Source organism: Glycine max, chromosome 2 (genome assembly GCF_000004515.6).
Source record: "Glycine max cultivar Williams 82 chromosome 2, Glycine_max_v4.0, whole genome shotgun sequence".
Lineage (NCBI taxonomy): Eukaryota > Viridiplantae > Streptophyta > Magnoliopsida > Fabales > Fabaceae > Glycine > Glycine max.
The window spans coordinates 27,694,149-27,717,011 of record NC_016089.4 but is presented as its reverse complement, the minus strand read 5'-3'; the positions used below and the strand labels follow the sequence as shown (position 1 = coordinate 27,717,011).

At 32.7% G+C, this 22,863-nt stretch overlaps 2 protein-coding genes and 1 long non-coding RNA gene across 6 annotated transcripts; 1 reads left to right on the top strand and 2 right to left on the bottom strand.

The window, feature by feature from the left end:
* The first annotated feature begins 326 nt into the window (after window positions 1–326).
* Window positions 327–4,181, top strand: LOC100803770 (EEF1A lysine methyltransferase 1). Its single transcript, XM_003518971.5, has 5 exons — window positions 327–898; window positions 1,545–1,703; window positions 2,921–3,002; window positions 3,167–3,312; window positions 3,944–4,181. The coding sequence occupies exons 1-4, from the start codon at window positions 578–580 to the stop codon at window positions 3,310–3,312; spliced, it is 708 nt and encodes a 235-aa protein (XP_003519019.1). The 5' UTR covers window positions 327–577; the 3' UTR covers window positions 3,944–4,181.
* Window positions 4,182–6,195: 2,014 nt separating this feature from the next.
* On the bottom strand, window positions 6,196–8,676 carry LOC100804300 (universal stress protein A-like protein). Its single transcript, XM_003518972.5, has 4 exons — window positions 8,385–8,676; window positions 8,110–8,213; window positions 7,061–7,179; window positions 6,196–6,485 (listed from the first exon to the last, which is right to left on the bottom strand). The coding sequence occupies exons 1-4, from the start codon at window positions 8,638–8,640 to the stop codon at window positions 6,389–6,391; spliced, it is 576 nt and encodes a 191-aa protein (XP_003519020.1). The 5' UTR covers window positions 8,641–8,676; the 3' UTR covers window positions 6,196–6,388.
* A 1,218-nt stretch (window positions 8,677–9,894) lies between these two features.
* LOC100797379 (uncharacterized) lies at window positions 9,895–13,717 on the bottom strand. Of its 4 annotated transcripts, XR_005887413.1 has the most exons (4): window positions 12,042–13,717; window positions 11,004–11,104; window positions 10,598–10,808; window positions 9,895–10,346 (listed from the first exon to the last, which is right to left on the bottom strand). It is a non-coding gene; the product is annotated as an uncharacterized lncRNA (long non-coding RNA). The 4 variants fall into 4 exon arrangements; XR_413169.4 differs by having other exon boundaries at window positions 11,004–13,717; XR_005887415.1 differs by having other exon boundaries at window positions 10,598–12,793; window positions 12,884–13,717.
* Window positions 13,718–22,863: the final 9,146 nt, after the last annotated feature.

Sequence of the window (22,863 nt, the reverse complement as noted above, 5' to 3'; positions counted from 1 at the left end):
TTTTACATTATCTATTATTTTATTATTTTTCTCTATTTCTGTTTAATAAATCTATACTAGATAATAATAAAAAATCAAAAGATATCGAATCATAATTATATTTTATAAAAAATATAAAAAATATTAATTTTTAAAATTAATAATTCTTTATTAATGTTAGATCACATTATATGATATTAATAATTATTATGAAATTTAAATTTTTGACATGATAGCTAAAAAATATTAAAGTAAAAATTACATATAAGTATTGTGAAATTAAGATTTAAATCCGATGAATCTAAAAAATTCAAGTGCAGTTTCCTTGTGTGTGGAATATAGTTTTACATAATCACATGAATCTAAATTTTATTTAAAAAATATCTACAGAATATTTTTCATGGATAGGTAGCAGTCATCCTCATCCCATGTTTTTGGGCTAAGATGGGTTTGGTTTGGATCCGATAATTTGAAACCCGAACCCGAAAGTTTATATTCGGTTGGAGCAATCAGTGTCCAAGCAACACCCCTTCTATCAGTGTGTTTTCTTTTCCCTACCAACTTCTTCTACTCTTCCCCACACGATACTACTACACAAATGGAGAACCAACTCGAACTGAACCCTAACTCGCTGACCGAACTCAGTGAGTCCTCGGCGCCGTCCGACGACGACGAACCGGCTCTGAGCTCCCACACCCTCGCCGCCCTCAAAGAATTCCTCGCCGAGCAGCAACGCGGCTCCGACGCCGGCGGAGAGTCCGAGGTTTCTCTGGTGTCTGAGGATTGGAGGCTGAGCCAGTTCTGGTACAGCCCCGAAACCGCCACAACCGTCGCCGAAGAAGTTCTCGCTCTCTGCGGCGGCGGCATCCGCGCTCGCGTCGCCTGCATCGCTTGCCCTACCCTCTATGCTTATCTCAAGGTTCGTTCCTTTCTCTCTGCCATCGTAATTTAAGTTTTTATTTGTTTATTTTTCTTTTAAGTATATATATTGTGTCAATCAATTAGAAATTATCGCTTGTATCACTTTTAAAAGGCTTGTGGATATTCCGCATTAAATGAAAAAATAAATATATTTAAAAATTAACAAACTTACCATCCATGATGGTTTCTGATTTCTGATTGCATGATAGGACGGTTTCTGATTGCAGTGTAAAAAAAATTCTTTATACTTTTACTTTTGGTGTATATTATATTTACTCTATAATTAAACTCATTTGAGAAAGGGAGTCATACTTTAAAAATCATATTTGAGATGATCTTTGATTAGTTGACAAAGTAAATTTTTTACACTAAAAGTGTATGAAAATTGAAAATTAAACTCATTTGAGAAAGGGAGTCACTCTTAGCAATAATAATTAATAAATTCAATTAGAATGCACTTGTAATATATAAAATTTTATAACTTTTTGTTTTAAAAATCTTATTAGGGTGATTTCTAATTTCAAATTAGTTGACAACATAAAAATCTTTATTGTGACAGTGTGTGAATATTAAAATCCTTTCTATTTGCTTTTGCTGTATTACAGTATTAGTAACATTCTCTTTTTCCTTTCTTCAATATTCAGAAAATGGATCCTAATGTGCCTGCGCAACTTCTGGAGTATGACAAACGTTTTGGGCAATATGGAAGTGAGTACACATTTTATGACTACAATCACCCTGAGGATATTCCATCAGAATTGAAGCATTCCTGCAAAGTTGTAGTTGCTGATCCTCCTTACTTGGTGAGAATTAATTGCTGATATTTTACTCTGTAAATCGGTGTCTTCTGTACCTTTTTGATTCCATTTCTGTCAATTGTTTTTGCACTTCACAGAAAACTATAAATGATATGAGTGGCGGAGGATTAATTGATTAACATGTCTTTTTTCTTGTGAAAAATGATTTCTACACCCCTAGTGTGCAACTTGTAAAAAAAGAAAATTTAAACCGTAATACTGTATAACTTAAGTCAGTTAAAACTCAGATCTTGTGCGCAGTCTGTGCACAGATTATAAAAGGGGCGTATGTTTAATTAGGAGTGTACCAATGTCCAATACCACTACCCTTTTCTTGTTCTAATTTTAGAAGAGTAAGTTCCAAGTCTTCTAAGATTTATTTATAACAAATCATAATGTTGGAAGTAATTACCCTCTCCCTTGGCCACATTTTTTTACATCTTCTGATTAAAAGTAATGACTTGACTGTGATACGAAGCTGATATTGTTCAGTCTCGTAGGTTTGATTGTAATCAATAATCAATATGAACCTAATATTTTGTTTTGCTTTATACAAAATTATACGGAACATCTCTTTTCAATGAGTTGAATTGCATGTTTCATGGATACGGAGGCTTCCTATATCTCAATGTGAACTAATTTAAAGCTTGTTTCGTGTATCCTCACAGCTTCTGGCCATGAGTCACATGTTTTCTCTATTTCTGCATCACTCACTATTTTGTAGGAACAATTGTAATTATTTGTTACCAGAATGGGTACCCACCCACGATGCAAGTGTAAAAGAACAAGCCAGTTTTATTTGAGGCACGACAAACCTTTTCCCTTCTTTTTTAATCTAAAGTAAACAAGTTAGATTTAATGCATAAAGGGTGTGCTTGTGTAAACAGCTTAATCACGCTTATTTGGTAAGCTCTTATCATATGGAAGCTTATGTGATGAATTTTACCATGAATCTTTATGAAATAAGCTAAAAATAGTTTATAAGAATCTTGAGCCAATTTGGTAAGCCCAAATAATCTCTCTCCTTAGAGGTTCTTCCGAATGCCTCCCAAATAATTGATGAGTCTTTGTTATTCAATTTGCAATGAATGTTTTTCCCTTTTTAAGGGGAGATAGAAAAGACATCAAGTGTGAGACTATGAGACTAACAATATAGATTATTTCCAATTTAAAACAAAGTAACATGGCTGATGATCTTTTTAACCTAATTACTTTGGTAGTAGAGCAAAGAGTGCTTGGAGAAAGTGGCTGAAACAATTCATCTGCTCGTACAACCTGGAGAGTCATTTTTGCTTCTACTCACAGGTATCAATGAATTTTATCCTGTTGTGTTTTGTGTCACTGCTCTGAAAATGATAATTTACTCTCTAGAAATGTTTATGATGAGATAATCAGTTTAAAGAATTGCTAAGAAATAAAACTGTATCATAGATTGGGTGTTCTAATTGTTGTATTGCAATTACATGTAGGTGAAGTGCAGAAAGAAAGAGCAGCAGAGATCTTGGGCTTGCATCCTTGTGGTTTTAGGCCCCAGCACTCCAGCAAACTTGGAAATGAGTTTCGGCTGTTCTCAAACTATGACCCTGGAACGAGACTAGGAGGGTGGGAAAAATAGGTACTTTTTCTTTGGTTTCCTTCCCTTTGATGTCTCTAATTAGATATCTGTAAAAAGTTTAGGATAAAATGTGTTTTATAACTCAAGATTTGGTAAAAATTAATTTAGTTCCTATATTTTAAAAACAATATTTTTTTCTTAATCAGCCAAGATTAGTTGTTAGTTTTTGTTAGAATGCTAGTGGAGAGATTTGAACCCACTACCTCTCTCCTCCCCTCCATCCTTTAAACCTTAAACATTGCTTCCCGACCACTAAATCAATTTTTTAACTCTTTTAAAACAGTGATTTTGATTCTTATATTTCTGAAATATGGTAGATTTCGTCTGACGTTATGTTTCATTTTGACTTGACTAGGGACGAATGCACCACATTTTAGAAAATATTATAACCAAAACCAACATTTTTAAAATGCAGGAACTAAAACAAATTTTGATCAAATCTTGAGTAACCTAAAATACATTTTATGCAAAAAAGTTTGATATATTTCTCCCTATAGCTGGTCACACACTAAATTCCATCTTATATATGCTCTAAGGAATGTGCATAGCAAAGTATGTCTATAATAAAGTGGTAGTCGATTCTGGATTTTCCAATTTGAAAATGATAGTTGGAAGCTGGTCTATGATGTAGGTGTATGAAGCTGCAGTTGCGGATTTGATTGATGTTGGAGTGATTGGATGCGATCATGTCTGCCACTAAGAGGACGTTGAAGTAAACATTTCTGTGGAATTAATATTAGCCTCTAGGCAACAGCCAACAAGTGTGATTTTGACATTGGTGGTTGGAGATATTGTCTAGTTGTATCAATTTCTAGTAATAGGCACAGTTTTGGGTAGTATTTGATTATTACGAGGAAATGAGTTTCAAATAGACCGATTAAATTTGTCTTTTCTGATATTTGAAAGTTGAGGTAAATCCTTGACCCCACCAATTTAAGATTATTATGAATGATAGTATGTACTACTAAGGGCAATTTCAATGTAGAATCTAATCGTGTGGTTCAGCAATGATTTTTCTTCAACTTGATCATGTTAATATACAATAATCTAATTTATAATAGCAGTTTGTCAATTGTTGATAATTGACTCTGTTGCACAAGACAAAATATAGTTCTAACTTGTCAGGCATGGAATTAGACATGCTTATCATGTATTTTCTACTAACCTAAATATAGTTGAAATCAATAAATGCAGGAGAAATATTCATGTAACCTTAAATTACACTCATTTCATGATTTTGATATTTTGAATTTGGAATTGCTAAATGAATTCAATTGACCTTGCTAATGAGACCTTCATGCTTTGAATTCATCTTATTTAATTTAAACAGTTTTTATAGAACAATTAAAACAGTTTTTATGCTTGAAGAGTTGGATAATATTTTGTTTGCAACATGCCGCTTAACGGTTGAAATACATTTGTTAGTATTTTTGAAATTCTCAAATTAAATGTTTTAATTTCTTAATACTAAAATTTATTTATTAATTGTAATCCACAGCTATTAATTATTTTGTTCATAAATTAATTATTTTAAATTTTGAAGTTAAAAACCTTTCTTTGTTCATGCATTTCAGTTATTTATACTTTTTTTTATCAGGGTAAAAAAAAAAAACGTCAGCAAAAAGAAACTAAAAGGATCTAACAAATAAAGTGCCAGAAGCATCGGCAAAAAGAAGAGAAGAAGCCTCAGCAGGGCACTCATTGAACACGTCCAGAAAAAGGATATATTTTATACTTAAATTAGTTACATGTAAATACACTTATATTATATATTCTAGGGGAGAGAGGCACTCCCCCTAGTATAAAAACAAAAGAAAAGAAAAATAAATAAAGAAAGGATTTAAAAGTTAAAAAATAACACTAATAAAAATAACAGCGTGGGAATAATAGGTAATTATTAAAGAAGCAGTAGAAGTTTAAAAACTAAAAAAATAGTAAAATTATCTAATTTTTTTGTAGACACTAAAATAAAATATTTTCTTTATTAATAGTATATATATATATATTAAATTAATGTGTTTTTTATAGTGACCTAGTCTTTTAATATATTCTCATTTAAAAAATGATATTTTTCATTTTTAATTTTTAAAACCTATTAAAACTTTTTAATTAATAATGTATTTTATTTTCTAAATTCTTATTTTTTTGTTTCAATACATATTTTAAAGGTTCAGTATGGTTTAGAACATCGAGTAGTTTTTCCGTTAAATATTTTCTAATTTACCAGCGGAAAATGAATGTGCAATTATGCAAAAAATGGAGATATTAATTTCTAGTATAGTTACTTCTTTCCCTAGAATTTTATCTTATTCAATTTTAATAAAATTTAGAGAAAAACAATCGTTATTTATTATCTATTGAAGCGTTCCCGTGATAGCTGTAATGAAATTTGAGGACTCTCTAAGTAATGATTTAAAAAATATATATATAATATGAAAATTTTTATATATCGGTCCACTATGGTATATCTCAATTCTCAATTAACATGAATTAAATAATAGTTTGTCGATGTTCTTAGTTCTTAGTGTTCTGTTTCTGTAGTTTCCTTCTACATCAAAAGGCAAGTAATTCTTTCAAACGCGATCAACATTGTTGATAATTTTTTTATTCATAAAAATAAAAAATAATATAAAAAAATAACAATTCAAACCTCTTATTTAGCCGATTGAACTCCTTGCGAATAACTCTCAATCATTAACTCACCATCAACCTTTTTGATCACTTTCTTAGTTACGAATGACTTGCACTATTAACAGAAAATTAACTCACCATCGGCCATCAAGAAAGGCAAACAAAGATGACCATCAGCCTCATGCATATTTGACTAGATTTTAAAAGTGATCAACATTTTTAATAGCTTCTAATAACACAAGTCATTCGTAATTTGTTTTAAATTCAAACTTTTAAAATTATAAATATTATAATTGATCATTACAAAAAGTGCAAATAAGCATCAAACTAATCTCTGTTGAGCTTCTAAAAAAGTCTTCCTTAGAGATAAAAGACGTTAAACTACATAAATCCAGCACTTTATTATAGATGATGCGTACTTAAAACATAAGCAGAAAAACTGAGGCTACTGCATTTTGCTATGCTCTGATGGTGGTTTCACAATAAGGATCGGTGTTTTTGCATGATGTGCGCAATAGTCGCTTACACTTCCAAGAAATGTCCTGCCACCAAATGAAACCAAAATAAATAATAGATTTAAACTGTACTTTTATTCTTTTTCCTATAGTCATATCTCGAATTTAGTCATTCTATTTTTTTTATGAGTTGTGTAATTTTTTGTTCATCTTTTAAGCTGACATCCAATGTTTAAATTTCTATATTGACTAGACAGTCTACGGCATTGCTATGTCAAACATTTCCATTAAATATTTGAACATCAAGTTAATAGATAAATAAGAATTACACAATTAAAATAATGAGGTCAAATTAAACTTAAATTATCACCTTTTTTTATTATATTATAAGAAACTTAAATCTAGGTGAGTAAATCTAAGTAAAACTAAAAGTAAGTCATTTCAATCCTTTAAAAAATAATTAAACTGTGGATATTGAAATGCATTCTTCATTTATTATGCAAATCATGTAAAATTAAATATATATTTTCTCATCGACTTATTTTACCTTTAAGATGAACAGCTTATTCTTATACTTGAAAGAATGAAAAGAGAAGTATATTATAATATAAATTGCCAAATTAAGCTATGTACACGTAGAGTAGAATCATGGTAACACTAACCTTTTGAGCGTGCCAAGGCCACGGCTACCCAAGACTAGGAGATTAATTTGCATTTGCTCTGCGGCTTCACAAATCATTTCCCTTGCGTCTCCATGAAGAATAATACTCTCTCCTTTCACCTGCATTTTCATTGGGGCATCATATTTGATTCACTAAATCATTTTCCTGTACTCTCCTTCAAAGATGCCAAAATTGGACCAAATCACTAGAAAAGATAAAAAAACTTTTGTGGGTCCACCATGACAAGATCCACAAAAGTACGATGTTTATCTCTTTAATCTAAGACTGAAGAGAAAAGAGAACTCTAGTGGAAAGAGATAAATGGGTTTGTATGTATCAATCTCTCTTCAATTGAACTTATTCAATTTAGGAAAGCATACACTTTCTTCAAAATCTTTATAATAATTTATCATATTACACAAATTAGTGAATACAACTTTGCATTTTTTTTAATAGATAAAAATGTACTGTATTTAAAGTTTTTAAAAAATATAATTAAATTTGTTCCAAATCCATTTTCGTGTATAAACGGTTCTTGGATTGTGTGACTTTATGATTTTCAGTTTGGAGGTCTAAAAGTATGTCTAAAAAGAAAAATTAAAAAAGCATCTCATTTGATTTTCAGGTGATCAGTCAGAATTTAAACTAAGTTTTATTGTAATTTTCCTTTGAAACTCAGTTTGAAATACAAGGTAGAGGAGAGTTGCTTTTGCAAATTGAGTTTGCAAAATGAATTTCATCCAAACTTAAGTTTCCAAAGTGTAATTCAAACACAACCTTTGTTGTATGGATATAATGAGTGTAGGATCTTCTAAAATAGTTTTTTTTTTTTTTTACTTTGGTGATAAAAGGAGTTTCTTTTTCTCTTTTTTAATCACTATAATTGCAGGTAATATTTTTATCAACCAATTACGATAATCATAATCTAATTGCTAGTAAATATTTTAGAGATAATAATTTGTATATATTGTTGCTAAAAGATACAATAATTACTGAAAAAACCGACTTTTGATGTAGTGAAAGAAGACATGCATATATAAGACATTTACCAGCTTATCATGGCACATTTTCAATGCCCGTGAGAGAATAGCTGCTGATCGTTCTTGTTGTGCTTTCTTCACCGAATCCACTACTACAGTTGCAGGATAAAAGGCTGTTGAAGGGAAGTAAATAAGAATGTTATTTGTCAAAAGAAACAAATTTGATTCTGCCTCCGATCCAACTCAAGAATAATATAATAAACTCAAGATTCATGTTATTATCTCGTGATGAATTTATAAATTAAACTTAATAACAAAGAATATACTAATAAAAAGATATTAACCTGCTCCACCGGGTCCGATGGGATACACATAGTTGTGAACTTTGGGCTCAACATGAACCAAGAACACCATGCCATCATTTTCAGGTGATGATGCTTCTCCCACAGTGGCCATGGTGGTGAAGAGGTTATCAAGGGCCCACTTAAGAGCATAGAAGCTTCCTTCACTCTCGTCTATAGCCACCATCACCTTCATCCTCATCCTACTCTGCACCACACCCGCACTCACGTTATCACCGCTACTATTAGTTCCCTCCATCCCAACCTTACTTGCTTAATTTATCAACAATAATTGTATTTCGTATTATTATTATATATAGCCTGCTATTGTGACAGTTTTGCCCCTCACACTTTTTGGTTCCTCTAGGGTTTTTATGTCTTTTTCTGATGGAAATTGTTTGAGACTTGTCATCACCAGAATCAATGATTTTGCATGCTTATTGAATACGTGTAAACCTTGCACATGAATATTACCAACGGCTCATGCACCACAAAATATTTTGCAATTAGACCATGACGTTGTTTACATCAACATTTGAATATAAGTGATTAATGTATTAAATAATATTCAAGTTTTTAACAGAAATAATTTTTGGTCTAATTTTACTTATCTTTTAACAAAACTTTGAATTAATTAAGATCTATTTCTCCTTATCATCTTGGACACAAAATTAGTTAAAATCAAATTGTTGCATCAATGTGATAATATTGTAATTTAATAAGAGAAACTAGTATATAACCCGTGCGTACGTACGGGTCGCTTGGTTAATAAAATTGTAATCAGAGTAGTATAATTGAAGATTAGATAGATATATATTTATAATGTTGGTAAAAGGAAAATTGTTCAGAGGAAATAAAGAAAATATAATTACATGTAAAATGAAAATTATTGTCATTTTCCCATGTGAAAAATAAATAATTTTTAAAGTGCCACAAATTTAAAATTACTCACTATTAATTTTTAAAGTGCCAATTAGATAATTTCTTATATAATTACTCGCTATTGTATATGTCTGATTTAAAAAATAAAACATCAAAAAGGATATATAATAAGTTGAAAAGTTAATAAGATAAAAAATAAACACATTTGCTAAAGTTAAATCAACAACACATAATAATAATAATAATAATAATAATAATAATAATAATAATAATAATAATAATAATAATAATAATAATAATAATAATAATAATAATAATAACAATAACAATAAAAAAATAAATAAATTAATTAATTAAATACAAAAAGAGCAAGTAAGGAGAATTTCTAATTTTCATTGCACTACCGACGTGATTTGTGTCCCGTGTGAATCTCAACATTAAAGTTAGTAGAGTATTTTTAATTACAATAAATAAGAAATTCATAGTATAATTTATTTTTATCTATAAATATAAAGAGAAATAACTAAAATACACAGAAAGTAAAAAATATATCATGTAAACATAGAAACATTATAACTAAAATAGAAACATTATTAATTAACTAAAAAAGAAAAAGGTGACTAACCCTCTATTCTTTTTTATATAGAAATTTCCAAACTTCACCTAAAAAAGAAAAATTACTTGACATATCCTATTTTATACATCTAGTTTACCAAAATATGGGTTTTCAATTTAATTATAATTCATTAAGTATCGTAGGTAGAACACCAAATCTAAACTTAGTATTTAAATCTACAGGTGTGGAGTTTTTGCTAATTTGTAGACCCAAATCTAACACAGAAATCTCGAACCCACCATCTTGAAACCATGCTCCCTGTGGCAGACCCAAAAACTGGTGTGGTGTTTTTACTTGGATTTGGTTTTCAAAATAATCCACAATGTCTGAGATGACTGCGTGAGAATCTTCGTGGCCCACTCTGTTAATAGCAGCAACAATATCATTTTTTCCAATATCAAATATGTAGATAGCCTTGGCAAAGTCCTCTAGCCTAGGAAAGTGTTCTCTGAAGGAGTTTCTCCCTTCTGCATGCATATCACCAACACACATTTAGGTAGCATTATATAACATAAAATTACTTCACGATAGAAATATAAGGTGAATTGAAAGGAGAAGAAAAAGAAAAAAGGTTATAAGTTCAATCTCTAATAAAAACTAATATTCTAACAAACTAACATATTTGATGATATAGAAGAAATGTAAAATCGCTTCATCATCGAAATAGAGGCTAAGTTAAATATATTATGTCATGTGTATATAGATATCTTGGAAGAACCTTGCTTGAAGAACTTTCCGATGCGTGCCTTAAACTGGTTGAACTGTGCAACCTGTATTTCAAAAGTGAAAGGAGTGCCACCCTCAAAGACTATCCTTTTTTGGCGCCTAATGGTTGATGATCCTGCAGCAAATTAAGTTTGCTCCATGCCTGCAACTTGTTCCAATTGAGTTTATGTATGCACTGAAGAATGGAAAACCAAGATGCTGGGCTGCATAGATAAATGGAACCATATCATTATTTTGAACGAATAAAACTATATGATCTTCTCCTATTTTGTTTTCAGTGAATGAAAATTTTAGATTTTTTATATGACCATTATAGTTTTTTATGAATAATAAATAGATAAGTTGATATCTATATATTTAATTATAATTAATATAATTATAAACAGAGATATATGTACAAAATTAATCTTCACGATTCATTCTTATTGAATCCCAGCTTTATTCATGTGGAAAGAGATGCTTGTGTCGGTCAATAACAACACAAACTGGAATCCAATCTCTGCATGACAAAACTCAAACAAAAGAAGATTAATTAGCTTGTGTTATGAGACACCACATAATGATAGAAGAAAAAGAAAGCAAAGTAAATAGAAAATCAAGCATGCTATTGAACAATTGTGTGACACAAATTAATGAATAAGAAATAAAGCATAATGATGAGAATGAAAAGGTTTACCAATGAAATCTATGATAAGTCGACCATCAGAAGCTCTACCAACAGGCTCGTGGAAGAAAGTAACACATGCAAATAGCATGTAGACTTTATGGAAAGATTTATGCATGCAACCCAACGGTAACTTACCATCAAAAGCAATGACAAACCCATAGATACCAAGCATAACACTAACATAAAAAAGAGACATACCTTTTTTTCCTTTTCTAATATCTCTTTAATAGGCTGATGTGTTGTAGTTACACACAAATTTTGCAGTATAAGGGCAAGCATCAAATATTGAATAATAGTAACATTAATTTCAAAGAATAAAGTAACAGGAAAAAGAACACCAGTAACCCTCCAAGGTTTTTGAACATAAATTTTATCAAAAGAACTTAAGGTTATTACAAATGCACTGTCTCTATCCTCTTCTTCAAGACATTTAAATCTGTATCTATGCTGGTGAATCTCCTTGTTGATTATTGATCATGGTTATTACAAATAAGCAGTCGAATAATGCAAAAGAAAACCTATTTTAAAAAAAAACACTATTGTATAGTATAATACCTGAAAGAGAATAAGAGATTAAATAATGAAATTGAACTTTAATCATTTGTGACCCTCATGGAAGTACCTATTTCCTGTGTATGCAAGTACCTATTTTGGAAATTTCATCAGTCACCTAATTTGCTTCCTATTTTGAATATGAACAACTTTAACAGGAGAAGAATTCCGTGACTCAACCACAAAAATAAAATAAAAAGAGAGGGGAAATTATTACTTTGGGATCATTCCCTGCGATACCAAAACTGCAACACCCAGCACAAACATCTTGACGCAGAATCCATGCCTCTTTCGACCACTGCACACCATAGTAAAAACAAATGCCACAGGAACAAAGTTTAGAGTAGGGTTTTCAATCAACAAAAAGAAAGTACACAAATTAATCAATATTGAATAAATTAGAGTGTATATATAATGTCATTATTGATAATGTAATGTCACTTCCACAACTGGCAATTTTGTTCTCGTGCTTCCAACCAATATGCACATGAATTTTTAAGATTAAAAACTAAAACTTCATTTAGACATTTCATCAAACACATAACTTACAACCCATATGGGGAAGATGACGAAAAAATTAGCCCGGGAAAATAAAAAGGGAACCAAAAACAGAGTTGAAAAATCAGTAAGAAAAAATAACTATTATTAAGAAGAAAACATGCATAACAACAAACAAAATTAGAACCTTGCAAATAAAAATAAATAGTAATGAAACAAACATGCATAAGAGCAAAAGAGGAAAAAACATGCCTGCTGGATGCTTCTTCGTCGATAGCCCGACAAAATAAAAAGGAACCAAAAACAAAATTGAAAAATCAGTAAGGAAAAATAACTATTATTAAGAAGAAAACATGCATAACAACAAATAAAATTAAAACCTTCCAAATAGAAGCAAATATCAATGAAACAAACATGCATAACAGTAAAAAGGGAAAAAACTTTCCTGTTGGATGCTTCTTCATTGATAGCCTGGGAAAATTAAAAGGAATAAAAAGAGGAAAACGATGACAGATTATTGAAAAAGATTGAACGAAGGGAAAAAAGTGGAAAAGAAAAAACCTTTGCGAGAAACAGACGTTCCGGTAAGACGAACTTGCGTGAATGATCCTAACACCGATTTTCATGTTGGGTCGAGACCAATTGTAAGCGATTGAACGCGAAATACCACTAAGCCACAGACACCCTGATCCAAATAAAAATCGCAAAAAACACAAAAAGATACTGTGAGGTGCAGAGCTTGCATGCAAATCCAGATAATTAAGAACTGAGGAAAATGCATCAAAACTCATAGACTTTCCCGTAAAAGTCTGAACAAAATAAAAAATATGAGTTTTAGGGAAAAACAACAACAAAGCATAAAAAAAACACAAAAAATCAGACAAAAAATGGTGATAGATTAACGATTGGAGATTAACGATAAGCAAAAGGGGCTTACACGATCAGTATGTATATCCTTTGTAACCTTCGATGGCTTCACGAATCTCTTTCCTGCGGAGGAAAACGATGACAAATTATTGAAAAAGATAGAAGGAAGGAAAAAAAGAGAGGAAAAGAGACATGCACAACAATCCCACCTTGAACTACAGAAGCAACGAAAGAGGAAGAAGAGAGGCAAGTGAATAAAACCCGGAATGACCAACCCAAAAGCACAACCTCACACCAAGAACAAAATCAGCAGAGCACGTGGCAGCATTAAATAAATCAAGCATGGAAGTGTCAACAAAGGAAAATTGAAACTGCATTATTAGAACCAACACAACAAAAAGCAGCAATCCACGTGCCAGAAAACCAAGCCCAAAGCTGAAGGGCCATAAAATTACCAAAAAACCAAAAAACCAAAAAATTGGACAGGTGTCAAACTCTCAGCTATGGGTATTTTGACCAAAAAACCAAAATTTTGGACAGCTGTCAACCTCTCAGCCATGGGTATTTCAGTATTTTCAATTTCCTTCTCTTTTATTATATAGATATTGATTAAAAAAAGTATGTTCTCTTTTTTTCAAGAGAAGGAAAAAAAAGTTTAAATGTGACACACATTTGTGTCCAAAGAATAAACAATTCCGTTATATATGTACTTTGAACACTCACAATAAGAAGATCATTAAATTATTTGAACAGATATCGATAATTTTTTTTATTTGATTAGTTATTTTTGGATTACATTTAAATGCATGCAAATTTCATGAATTTTGTCACTTAATTTTTGATTATTATGATAAAGTTTATTGGTGTGAACTTAATGATCGATCCAAAATTTTTCTTTAGTGAGAACAAAGAGATAATTTATAATGTTTTCATAGAAGGAAAATATTGTAACTTTTTACTAAATACTTAATGTTTTTACAAATTATAAATGTTCTCTACACATTTTCATACTTTAAAAATATTGTATGATTCATTAAATCTGTTGGACAATCAATCCCTATCTACTGTATGAGTGTTTTTCCTTTGCCATCAACCTTAGAATACTAACTTGAAAAAATGATGAATTCTTTTTGGTGGGATTCAAAAAAGGGAGTAGCTCCTGGCATAAATTGGTTGAATTGGAAAAAAATGACTATGAAGAAAGAGGATGGAGGAATGGAATTTAGGTATCTTCATGCTTTCAACTTGACCATACTAGGGAAGTAAGGTTGAAAATTCTTAACCAACCATGATACTATTGTTTCAAAAGTCTTAAAAACTAAATATTTTCCAAATGGGAATTTTATGGACACTCTATTGGGCACAATCCAAGTTATGTTTGGCATAGTATCCATGCTTCACGGGTAGTGGTGAATGAAGGTAGAAGATGGTGTATTGGTAATGGAAGTAACATCAACATTTGGACAAAACCATGGCCAAGAGCAACACAAAATCCATATATCCTGTCTTTGCCCCCCAGGTTTGGATCACTTAACTGTTAACTCTATTATTGATAATGAGACAAATTCATGAAGACAAATTATTCTTGATCAATTTTTCAATGATGAGGATGCCCTGAAAATTCAATCTATTCCTTTGCTAAATATTGCATGTGCTGATCAACTTTGGAAATATTCCCCTATTGGTCTTTACATTGTGAGGACAACTTACCATTGTATTATAACTTCCATTGTTCAAAATGACCATCTTAAGGAAAAAAGGAGTTGGATGCAGATTTGGAGGTTGCATATATTCCTCCAAAAATCATTTTCTATGGAGGCTACTTTGAGAGTGTTTGCCAACAAGATGTCGCTTGCAAATAAGAGGAATTTTATGTCCTAATCATTGCTCTTTATGTGATACAGGTTTAGAAAATGATTGGCATCTATTCTTTGGTTGTAAACATGCTCACGAAATTTTGGAAGTTTTGTGGGTTTCTGGAACACCATTCACAACAAAGTAGAAGAAGCTAAATGCTTAAAAAGTTGTTGTTTGATTTGCTTAACTTGTTACAGCAAGAGCAGAAGAAGATAATGGCTATTATTATATGTATAATCTGGACAAGAAGAAAAAAAAGAATATGGGACAATGTTGAACTTCCTTTCAGTATCTTTATTTCTTCTTCTTCTTTCCAATTCTTTGAAGAATGGAAACAAGAAAGAAATGTTGTTGTACACTCCACCCGCGCAACACAATTCCAACATGATCAACAATGGAAGGCGCTAACACAAGGATGGCTTAAAATGAATATTGATGTGGAAATTTTCTGCAATCGACAATGCTTTGGGATTGGCCTATGCATTTGAGATTGCCAAGGCAGATTCATAAAAGCCATAACTCAAAAGATGAATGGAGTCCCTCTTTCAAAAGAAGTCGACGCATGGGGTTTACTTCTCTATCAAAATGTCATCTCGGAGTTAGATTGCTAGACAATAGCGACACTATTAGAGAAAATGTTTTTCAAGTCCTTGGATCAATGACGGTTTTTCCAAAATTGTCTTAAAAAAATGAATGGTGACATTTTTTTAATTAGTTGGACGCGCTAACAACGGTTTTGGAAAAAAGTTGGTGGGGAGCAACTACACCCGGTTTTGGAAGTAAGAAATTCATTTTTGTAATTAGTTGGACATTGCTACTTGCTTCACTTTCTGTTGTCAAAGCACTTCTTGAGGTATTACTTCTCATTATTGTATAACTTAAATGGGAATTTATGGCTAGTTAAAGTTGAAATCTCAGTTTCTTTTAATTTACCTTTCTTATTATTATTACTTTCCCCAACATTTCCCTGATATAAACACTACTTGAATTGAAATATTGAATCAAATTTTTTCCTAAGGTGTAAATAAGAGATATAAGGGAAGGTTAACAATAGAGGGCGGGCAAGCAAATAATATCTCTCTTATAGTGACTAATAGAAAAAAAGCATTCTGCTCATTTCTTACACAACTTGCAACTTGTTTTTGTAGAAATCTTGTATTCACTATTAGGAAATAGGTTTTTAATATTAGTTATTAAGGACTTTCAACATCAATTATTAACTGATGTTGAAAGTCTCAACGTTAATATCGATTTTCCAAAATCGATGTCGAATCATAAAAATAACAAAAAAAATTAAATATTTAGAAGTCCACATCCGTTTTTTTTATGAAAATCGATGTTGTTATTGACTGACAACATCGTATTTAATAAAAATTAATGTTTTTTCTATTTTTTTAATATCTTATTTGTTTTTGTAATTACCCCATTTAACCTGAAATTTTAAAGCAGTACCATACCAAACAGTTTTTATCAACCAGTTTAAATTTTTTCCATTATATATAATTGAATATTTGCAATGAATTATAAGAAAAATGAATGTCAATACATAAAATCATTTGTAACCTAATCTAAATTTACGTAATAACTACTCTACAAATCTAAAATCACTTAAATTCCTAGTGTTTGATTTTTAACTTTCAAATAATATCTTGCCTACTGAATGCAAATTGCCTTCATTTTCTCTGATTCCAATGGTCTTTGATCAGTAAAATATTGCATGATATAATAAAACACATAAGTTAATAAATGAGTCTAACAATTATAAGAAATTGAATTGGTTATGAAGTAAACAATTAATGTTTCCTAGTTATCCTTGAAACCTCCTAGGACTATTGTTGACATCCAATGCGTTACGTAGTACCCGCACTCAATGCTTTCTTTTTGCTTGTATTACACTAAATTGAATAGGATATTTAGATATTCAAAGTTAACTGAAGCGTAATAAAATTTAATTTTTAAGACATGAAACATTATTTAAATGACTTACTTTAACTAATCAATCTAGTAGCAGCCTTGGATTTACTTCCTTGATTATCGTTGAATCCTTTCAAAGCACTGGTTAAGAGAAACATGCATGTGTATTATACAATAAAAATATTGAAGTGAAATTGTAATCATAAAGGAAATGTATTACAAAATATAACTTACATGTTGATAATTCATTTCAAGTAGTTGTTGGGCCTATTGTGCAAGGAACAAAACCAGATGACAACATTGTTCTTAGGTAGAATGATGACCATTTGCCAATGTACATTGCATTGGAGAACATTAATTTATTATAAAGCATACATGATTTAAATTGATTTGTTTAATTTAACTTACCCATTCAAGTAGGCTCCTAGGTACACATCTCTTTGTGAATTCTGCATCCATTTCATAATATAATCTTCTGATTCAAATTACGATTGCCCAAATCTTTGTATAGCCATAAATACTTTGTTGGATTTCCCCTGCGGTTACTTCTTATTCCACTTTTTCTTCGTATAAATATATTCAAGGGAAACCCGGTTTGCCGGAAAGTGCACCGGATTGTCAAGTATTTAAAAATTAAAACAGATGAATCCGAGTATCAAACACAGGGAACTAATGTTAGCCTGAGTTAAGTTCAGAAATGAAGCATTGTTGAGAGAACATGTATGATTGATAATTTCAAACAGAATTTAAACTAAACCTTTATGCTAAAAACTATAGAATGCAAGGTAAGTAAAAGTGACAGCAGTAAGTAGAAATGTTGGGTCTTTCTAACAAACAAGCTGATGCATATAATTATATTTCTCTAATCAATCATGCTCTTGTGTTTTATGCTGTAGCCTAAATTACTAAACCTTGATCCCTCATCAGACTGAATCAATCCAAGCTTCGTCCTCAGATCCCTCTTGTTGGACTAGGCCAATTTAGACGACCCTCTTAGGTTTAGACTAACTTAAACTGAGTTTCATCCGCAGATCCCTCTTGTAAGACTAGACTCAACTCAAGCAGCTTACGAAAGTTTAGCCTTATTTAGCCTAAGCTTCGTTCGTAGATCCCTCTTGTAAGACTAGGCCTAGACTAAACAACATTATTGTAACAACATAATTAAAACCAAAACTTAATCCGCAGATGCCTCTTGTAAGACTAAGTTTTGATCTTGCTTCAATCAAGTTCTAAGGCAACAATACATTTCCCAATGCTAAAGTCACCTAACTATGTACACAAATGGATGATCAGACCAAAAACATACAAACATTAAGCATTGAAGGAAGCATTGAACACAGAAAACATAATCAATTAAATATTAAGTATTTATATCAGTTGTTCATTAGAAATCCCCCAACTAGGGTGTTTAGCCAGCCATTACAAAAGAAACTCTAACAATAATAAGCTTACAAAACCTAGGCTCCTCTGCAAAAGTTGCTCCTCTTGCTACCTCCAAAGCTCTTTTCCCGAAATAGGCACTATGGTGTGCTGTGGAATTCTGTGCTCTGGGCATTATCTGCCCTAATTCTACACAAAACAAGCTTTAAATAGGCTATGAATTTGCGACGTTGCACTTAGCACCACCCTTGTGCTTAGCGTGAGTAAGTGGGTTTGGGCTTAGCGTCAGTCTTGCGCTGAGCCTGGCTGAAGACACATGCTACGCTTAGCGCACTGATCTTGCGCTTAGCGTGCAACCTTGATGCTGATGCTCTTCCAAATTCTCCTTCGCGCACTGAAGCTGTGCTTGGCAGTGGATGCGCGCTTAGCCCAACTTCTGCTTTTTGCACTTCAAAACTTAGCCTCTTTTTCATCTGAAAATACCCAGATTTCATCATTAAATCCAATAGACATATTCTAGAGACAACTTTATCCATAAAACAAAATTTATTTACAAAATTACTCCAAAATAACCATAAATTGGGGAACTATACAAGTTTTGGAAAATAATTTCTATACAATAGTTATTCGTATAAGACGACTAACAATTGTGGCTCGAGGAATCCATACACATCGACATTCCCTACTCGCATAGTTGTCTTAGTCATATGCTTGTTGTTAAAACATAGTACATTATGCATGAATATGATAAAACAATTAGTTAGGTAATATACAATAATGTAAAGTGACTTATAGAATCCACAATTGTATAATAGAAATGCTCAGACATTGACCACCGTGAGCTATTTCAAAAATATCTTCATGCTTTATGTACAATGGGAAGTAATCATTATACACACCAAACATGCTAGCATCCCATGACACCTGCAACGACTTCAAGAAAAGCTCTTAAATGGTCAATGTCATCAGGTACAACGGATCAATGTCAGGATCCAACATATCTACAGGTTTCGCTGGTCCCTCAATTACCTGCTTATCCTACACATTAAGCGAATGACAGTCAAAACTTGATTTGTAACAAATCATTTATTAATAATTATTTTAAAAAACAAAATGAAATACTTGAGCTGAAAAAGGCTTTATGAGATGTGTCAACCAAGTAAGGAAGGTGTTAAGTGCCTGCCCCACTAACTGAACCTCTTAAGTGGGTACATGAACACGAAAATCAACATCTCAGACTTCCTCAACCCCGACCTTCACTTGATCATTGCCCAAAGGAATGCTATGGATGACTGTCGACCCCTTATAAACTCTTCCAAGAGCAACGATTCGGGGATGATTGTCATTGACATATATCCCAAATTTGTCTGAGTCACCCGTTTCTGGGTCCTGCCTTGAGGGATCAACACAACTTTCCTTTATATTGACACGAGTAGTAGAAGGACCAACCTCAGCCTCAGGAGGTTGTGCGAGTCCTTATGATTGCATCTGATACTGCATCTGCTTAAGGACATCATTAATTGTTGAGTCACTTTTTGTGTGATTGACTCCTCCAGCTTGTCTCTGATCTTTTGTGTCAGCTACTCCAGGTCTTCAGCAGCCATGGAGGAAGAGGTGCGAGAGGCCCTTGAAGCTGGTTCCAGCAGTAAGGACAAGACCTGGGTGCTCTGGTCGCCTAATGGCAACAGTTAGTACATCCTGACGTCCATGGGTGGCAAAACTTCCTTGTGAGGCCTGCTCCTCCAAGGAATCCTGCAATCAACAGATGAAACAATATTGGTTTACTCATCCAACAATTGTTACAAAAAATAACCATTAACAAACGAAAGTGACTTATAATCCTATCTGCAATTTCCTTTGCAGCCTCAGACGTCATTTGACCAGTTTTCTTCGTTTGGGCCATCTTCCACTTCACGTGTCATCTGATGGGAGATGGAGGATCAACAACTGTGTTAGTTCTCCCGGATTGAATTGCTTCCTCCAACCATTTCTTTTGCTTCTTATCCATCAATTTTTTTCTAGAAAATCATATCCCCCACGAGACAACATGTGAGGGGTAGTGTTTTGTTTCTGAATGGCCTATGCCTTCTTTTGAACATCCAATGGCAATAACACATAACGATAACTGGTCTAGTTGACAATAATGCGTCAATATGAAGATTTAAAAACACTGAAAATCAACTAACCTCCCATAAAGGATCTCCAAGGCTCTGACAAAATTGGGTCCACTTCTCTTTGCTTATTCTATACTTCTCGCAGACTTTGTCATCCTCGCCCTCCTTGCCGTGTGCCAGGGCCCATTTAGAGGTCAGATATGACTTAAATTGCCTTCACCACTCTCCTACGGTTTGAAGTATTTTTTTTTTCTTTGTCCTCAAATCAGATGATTCAGGGATATCAAATTTAGCCTGCGATAGAATAAATACATTGTGTAGTTAGTAAATTACAAATTAGGATTTTTAGTACAACATATTACAACAACATTCAACATTTAATTGAAATACCTGAATATATTCCCATATCATATCCTTTTAAGCGATATGGAATTGTTTCCAATTATCAAATGTATCATCCACCTTATCACGAAAGACAATCCCCAAATATGTTCTTAATTTCTTTCGGTGGGGACCATCGAATTTCCCAATGACAGGGTCAACATGAACCACTAGTCTCTTCACCCCAGCTGGTCTAGTAGTCAACGACCTGATTCGTGTTGCTTTTCTAGTATTCTTTGATGAAGACGGTGAAGAAGGTGTTGCTGACTCAGGAGGAGGAGGAGGTGAGCTAGGTGGTGTAGCCATGTGCCAGTAAAAAAAACAACAACATTAATTAAACAATGTATGAAAACTATATTAAGTTGTGTAACTAAAATTAACAAACCAAGTAAATATAAAATAAATTACATTATACGATGTTAATTAATTCTCCTTCATCATGATCGTTACGATTTGTGAGGATGTCGTCAACTTCTTCTCCATTGACGTTACTCAAAATTTGTGCAAAGAAAGGAGTGAGACAACTTTCAAGGGTTGAATCATCATCTTCAATATTAACACCAATTGTTTTTCTATGTAGAACTGCTGACCATCTTTCATCACAAGGATCTTCAACATAGAATATCTATTTAGCTTGTTCAACCATGATAAAAGGCTCGTTCTGATAAGTGAGCTTCTTTAGATCTACCAAAGTAAATCCGAAATCATCGGTTCGCACACCGATATTGCTATCTATCGAGTTGCACTTGAAAACACATACACTAAATTTAACATAATTAACCTCCCAGATTTCTTCAATGACTCCAAAGTAAGGCATGTAAGCTACACAAGGATTGTCATCATGTACAGTAGCAAAATGTTGAGATTCAGCCCTTAGACTTACACCATTGTTTTGCATTGTACTTGTCATCTTGTGTTTTTGTGTAGAAGGAATACTTGTTGATATCGTATCCTTGCCAAGTTATAACATTTCTTTTAGGCCCATCTACTAACTTCCTTAACCTTTCAGATGCATTATGGTCACCGAAGATTATATCTTTAAACCAATTTAGGAAAGTCTTGTTATGCTCTTTCAACACCCTATTCTTGGTCATTTTTGGGTTGCTTTCCTTGAATAAAGCTTCGTGACAAAGTATGTATGGTAGAACTTCATTACTGTTATTTAGTATATACAAATGAGCTTGTTGCAATTCTTCTAGACTTGGAGTGATAACATGCAGTCCTTTTGAACCCTTACCTCCCACTCTCTCATCATGGTAAGACTCCGGAACCCCAACAGGTTTTTCCTTGTTACATGTACTCGGAACAAAACTCAATAGTTTCTTCCGTAATGTACCTTTCAACAACAGAAGCTTCAGAACAGTGTAGATTCTTTGTATACCTTTTTAAGATCTATCGCTCAATCGGGTATATCCACCACATGGGGGGTGCATTGACCTTGTTGGATGTCCTTGGTGGGGGAAATAAAGTGGTTAAAGAGTTTTAAGCATCTCTGGAGGGGGATGACTTAGAATCTTTAATTATCCACGGTCAATGCATTGATGGTGCCCATGTTTCATACGTTGTGTGACGTGTATGTACATGGGGGGTGTAGTGACGTTGTTGGATGTCCCTGGTGGGGGAAATAGAGTGGTTAAAGAGTTCTAAGCATCTCTGGAGGGGGATGACTTATAATCTTTAATTATCCATGGTCAGTGCATCGATAATGCCCATGTTTCATATGTTGTATGTTGTGTATGTACATGGGGGAGTGCAGTGACCTTGTTGGATGTCCCTGGTGAGGGAAATAAAGTGGTTAAAGAGTTTTAAGTATCGCTGGAGGGGGAAGACTTAGAGTCTTTAATTATCCATGGTCAGTGCATTTGATGGTGCCAATGTTTCATACTTCATATGACATGGAAATAGTATAAACTTTGTCAGTAAGTACTTGTAGTTTCTCATGAGGAGGAATACTTGTACTTGAGGGCATGTCACTCGGTTTGGAACTCCCTTGTGACTCAAGCTGATCACCGTGGGGGGGGGGGGGGG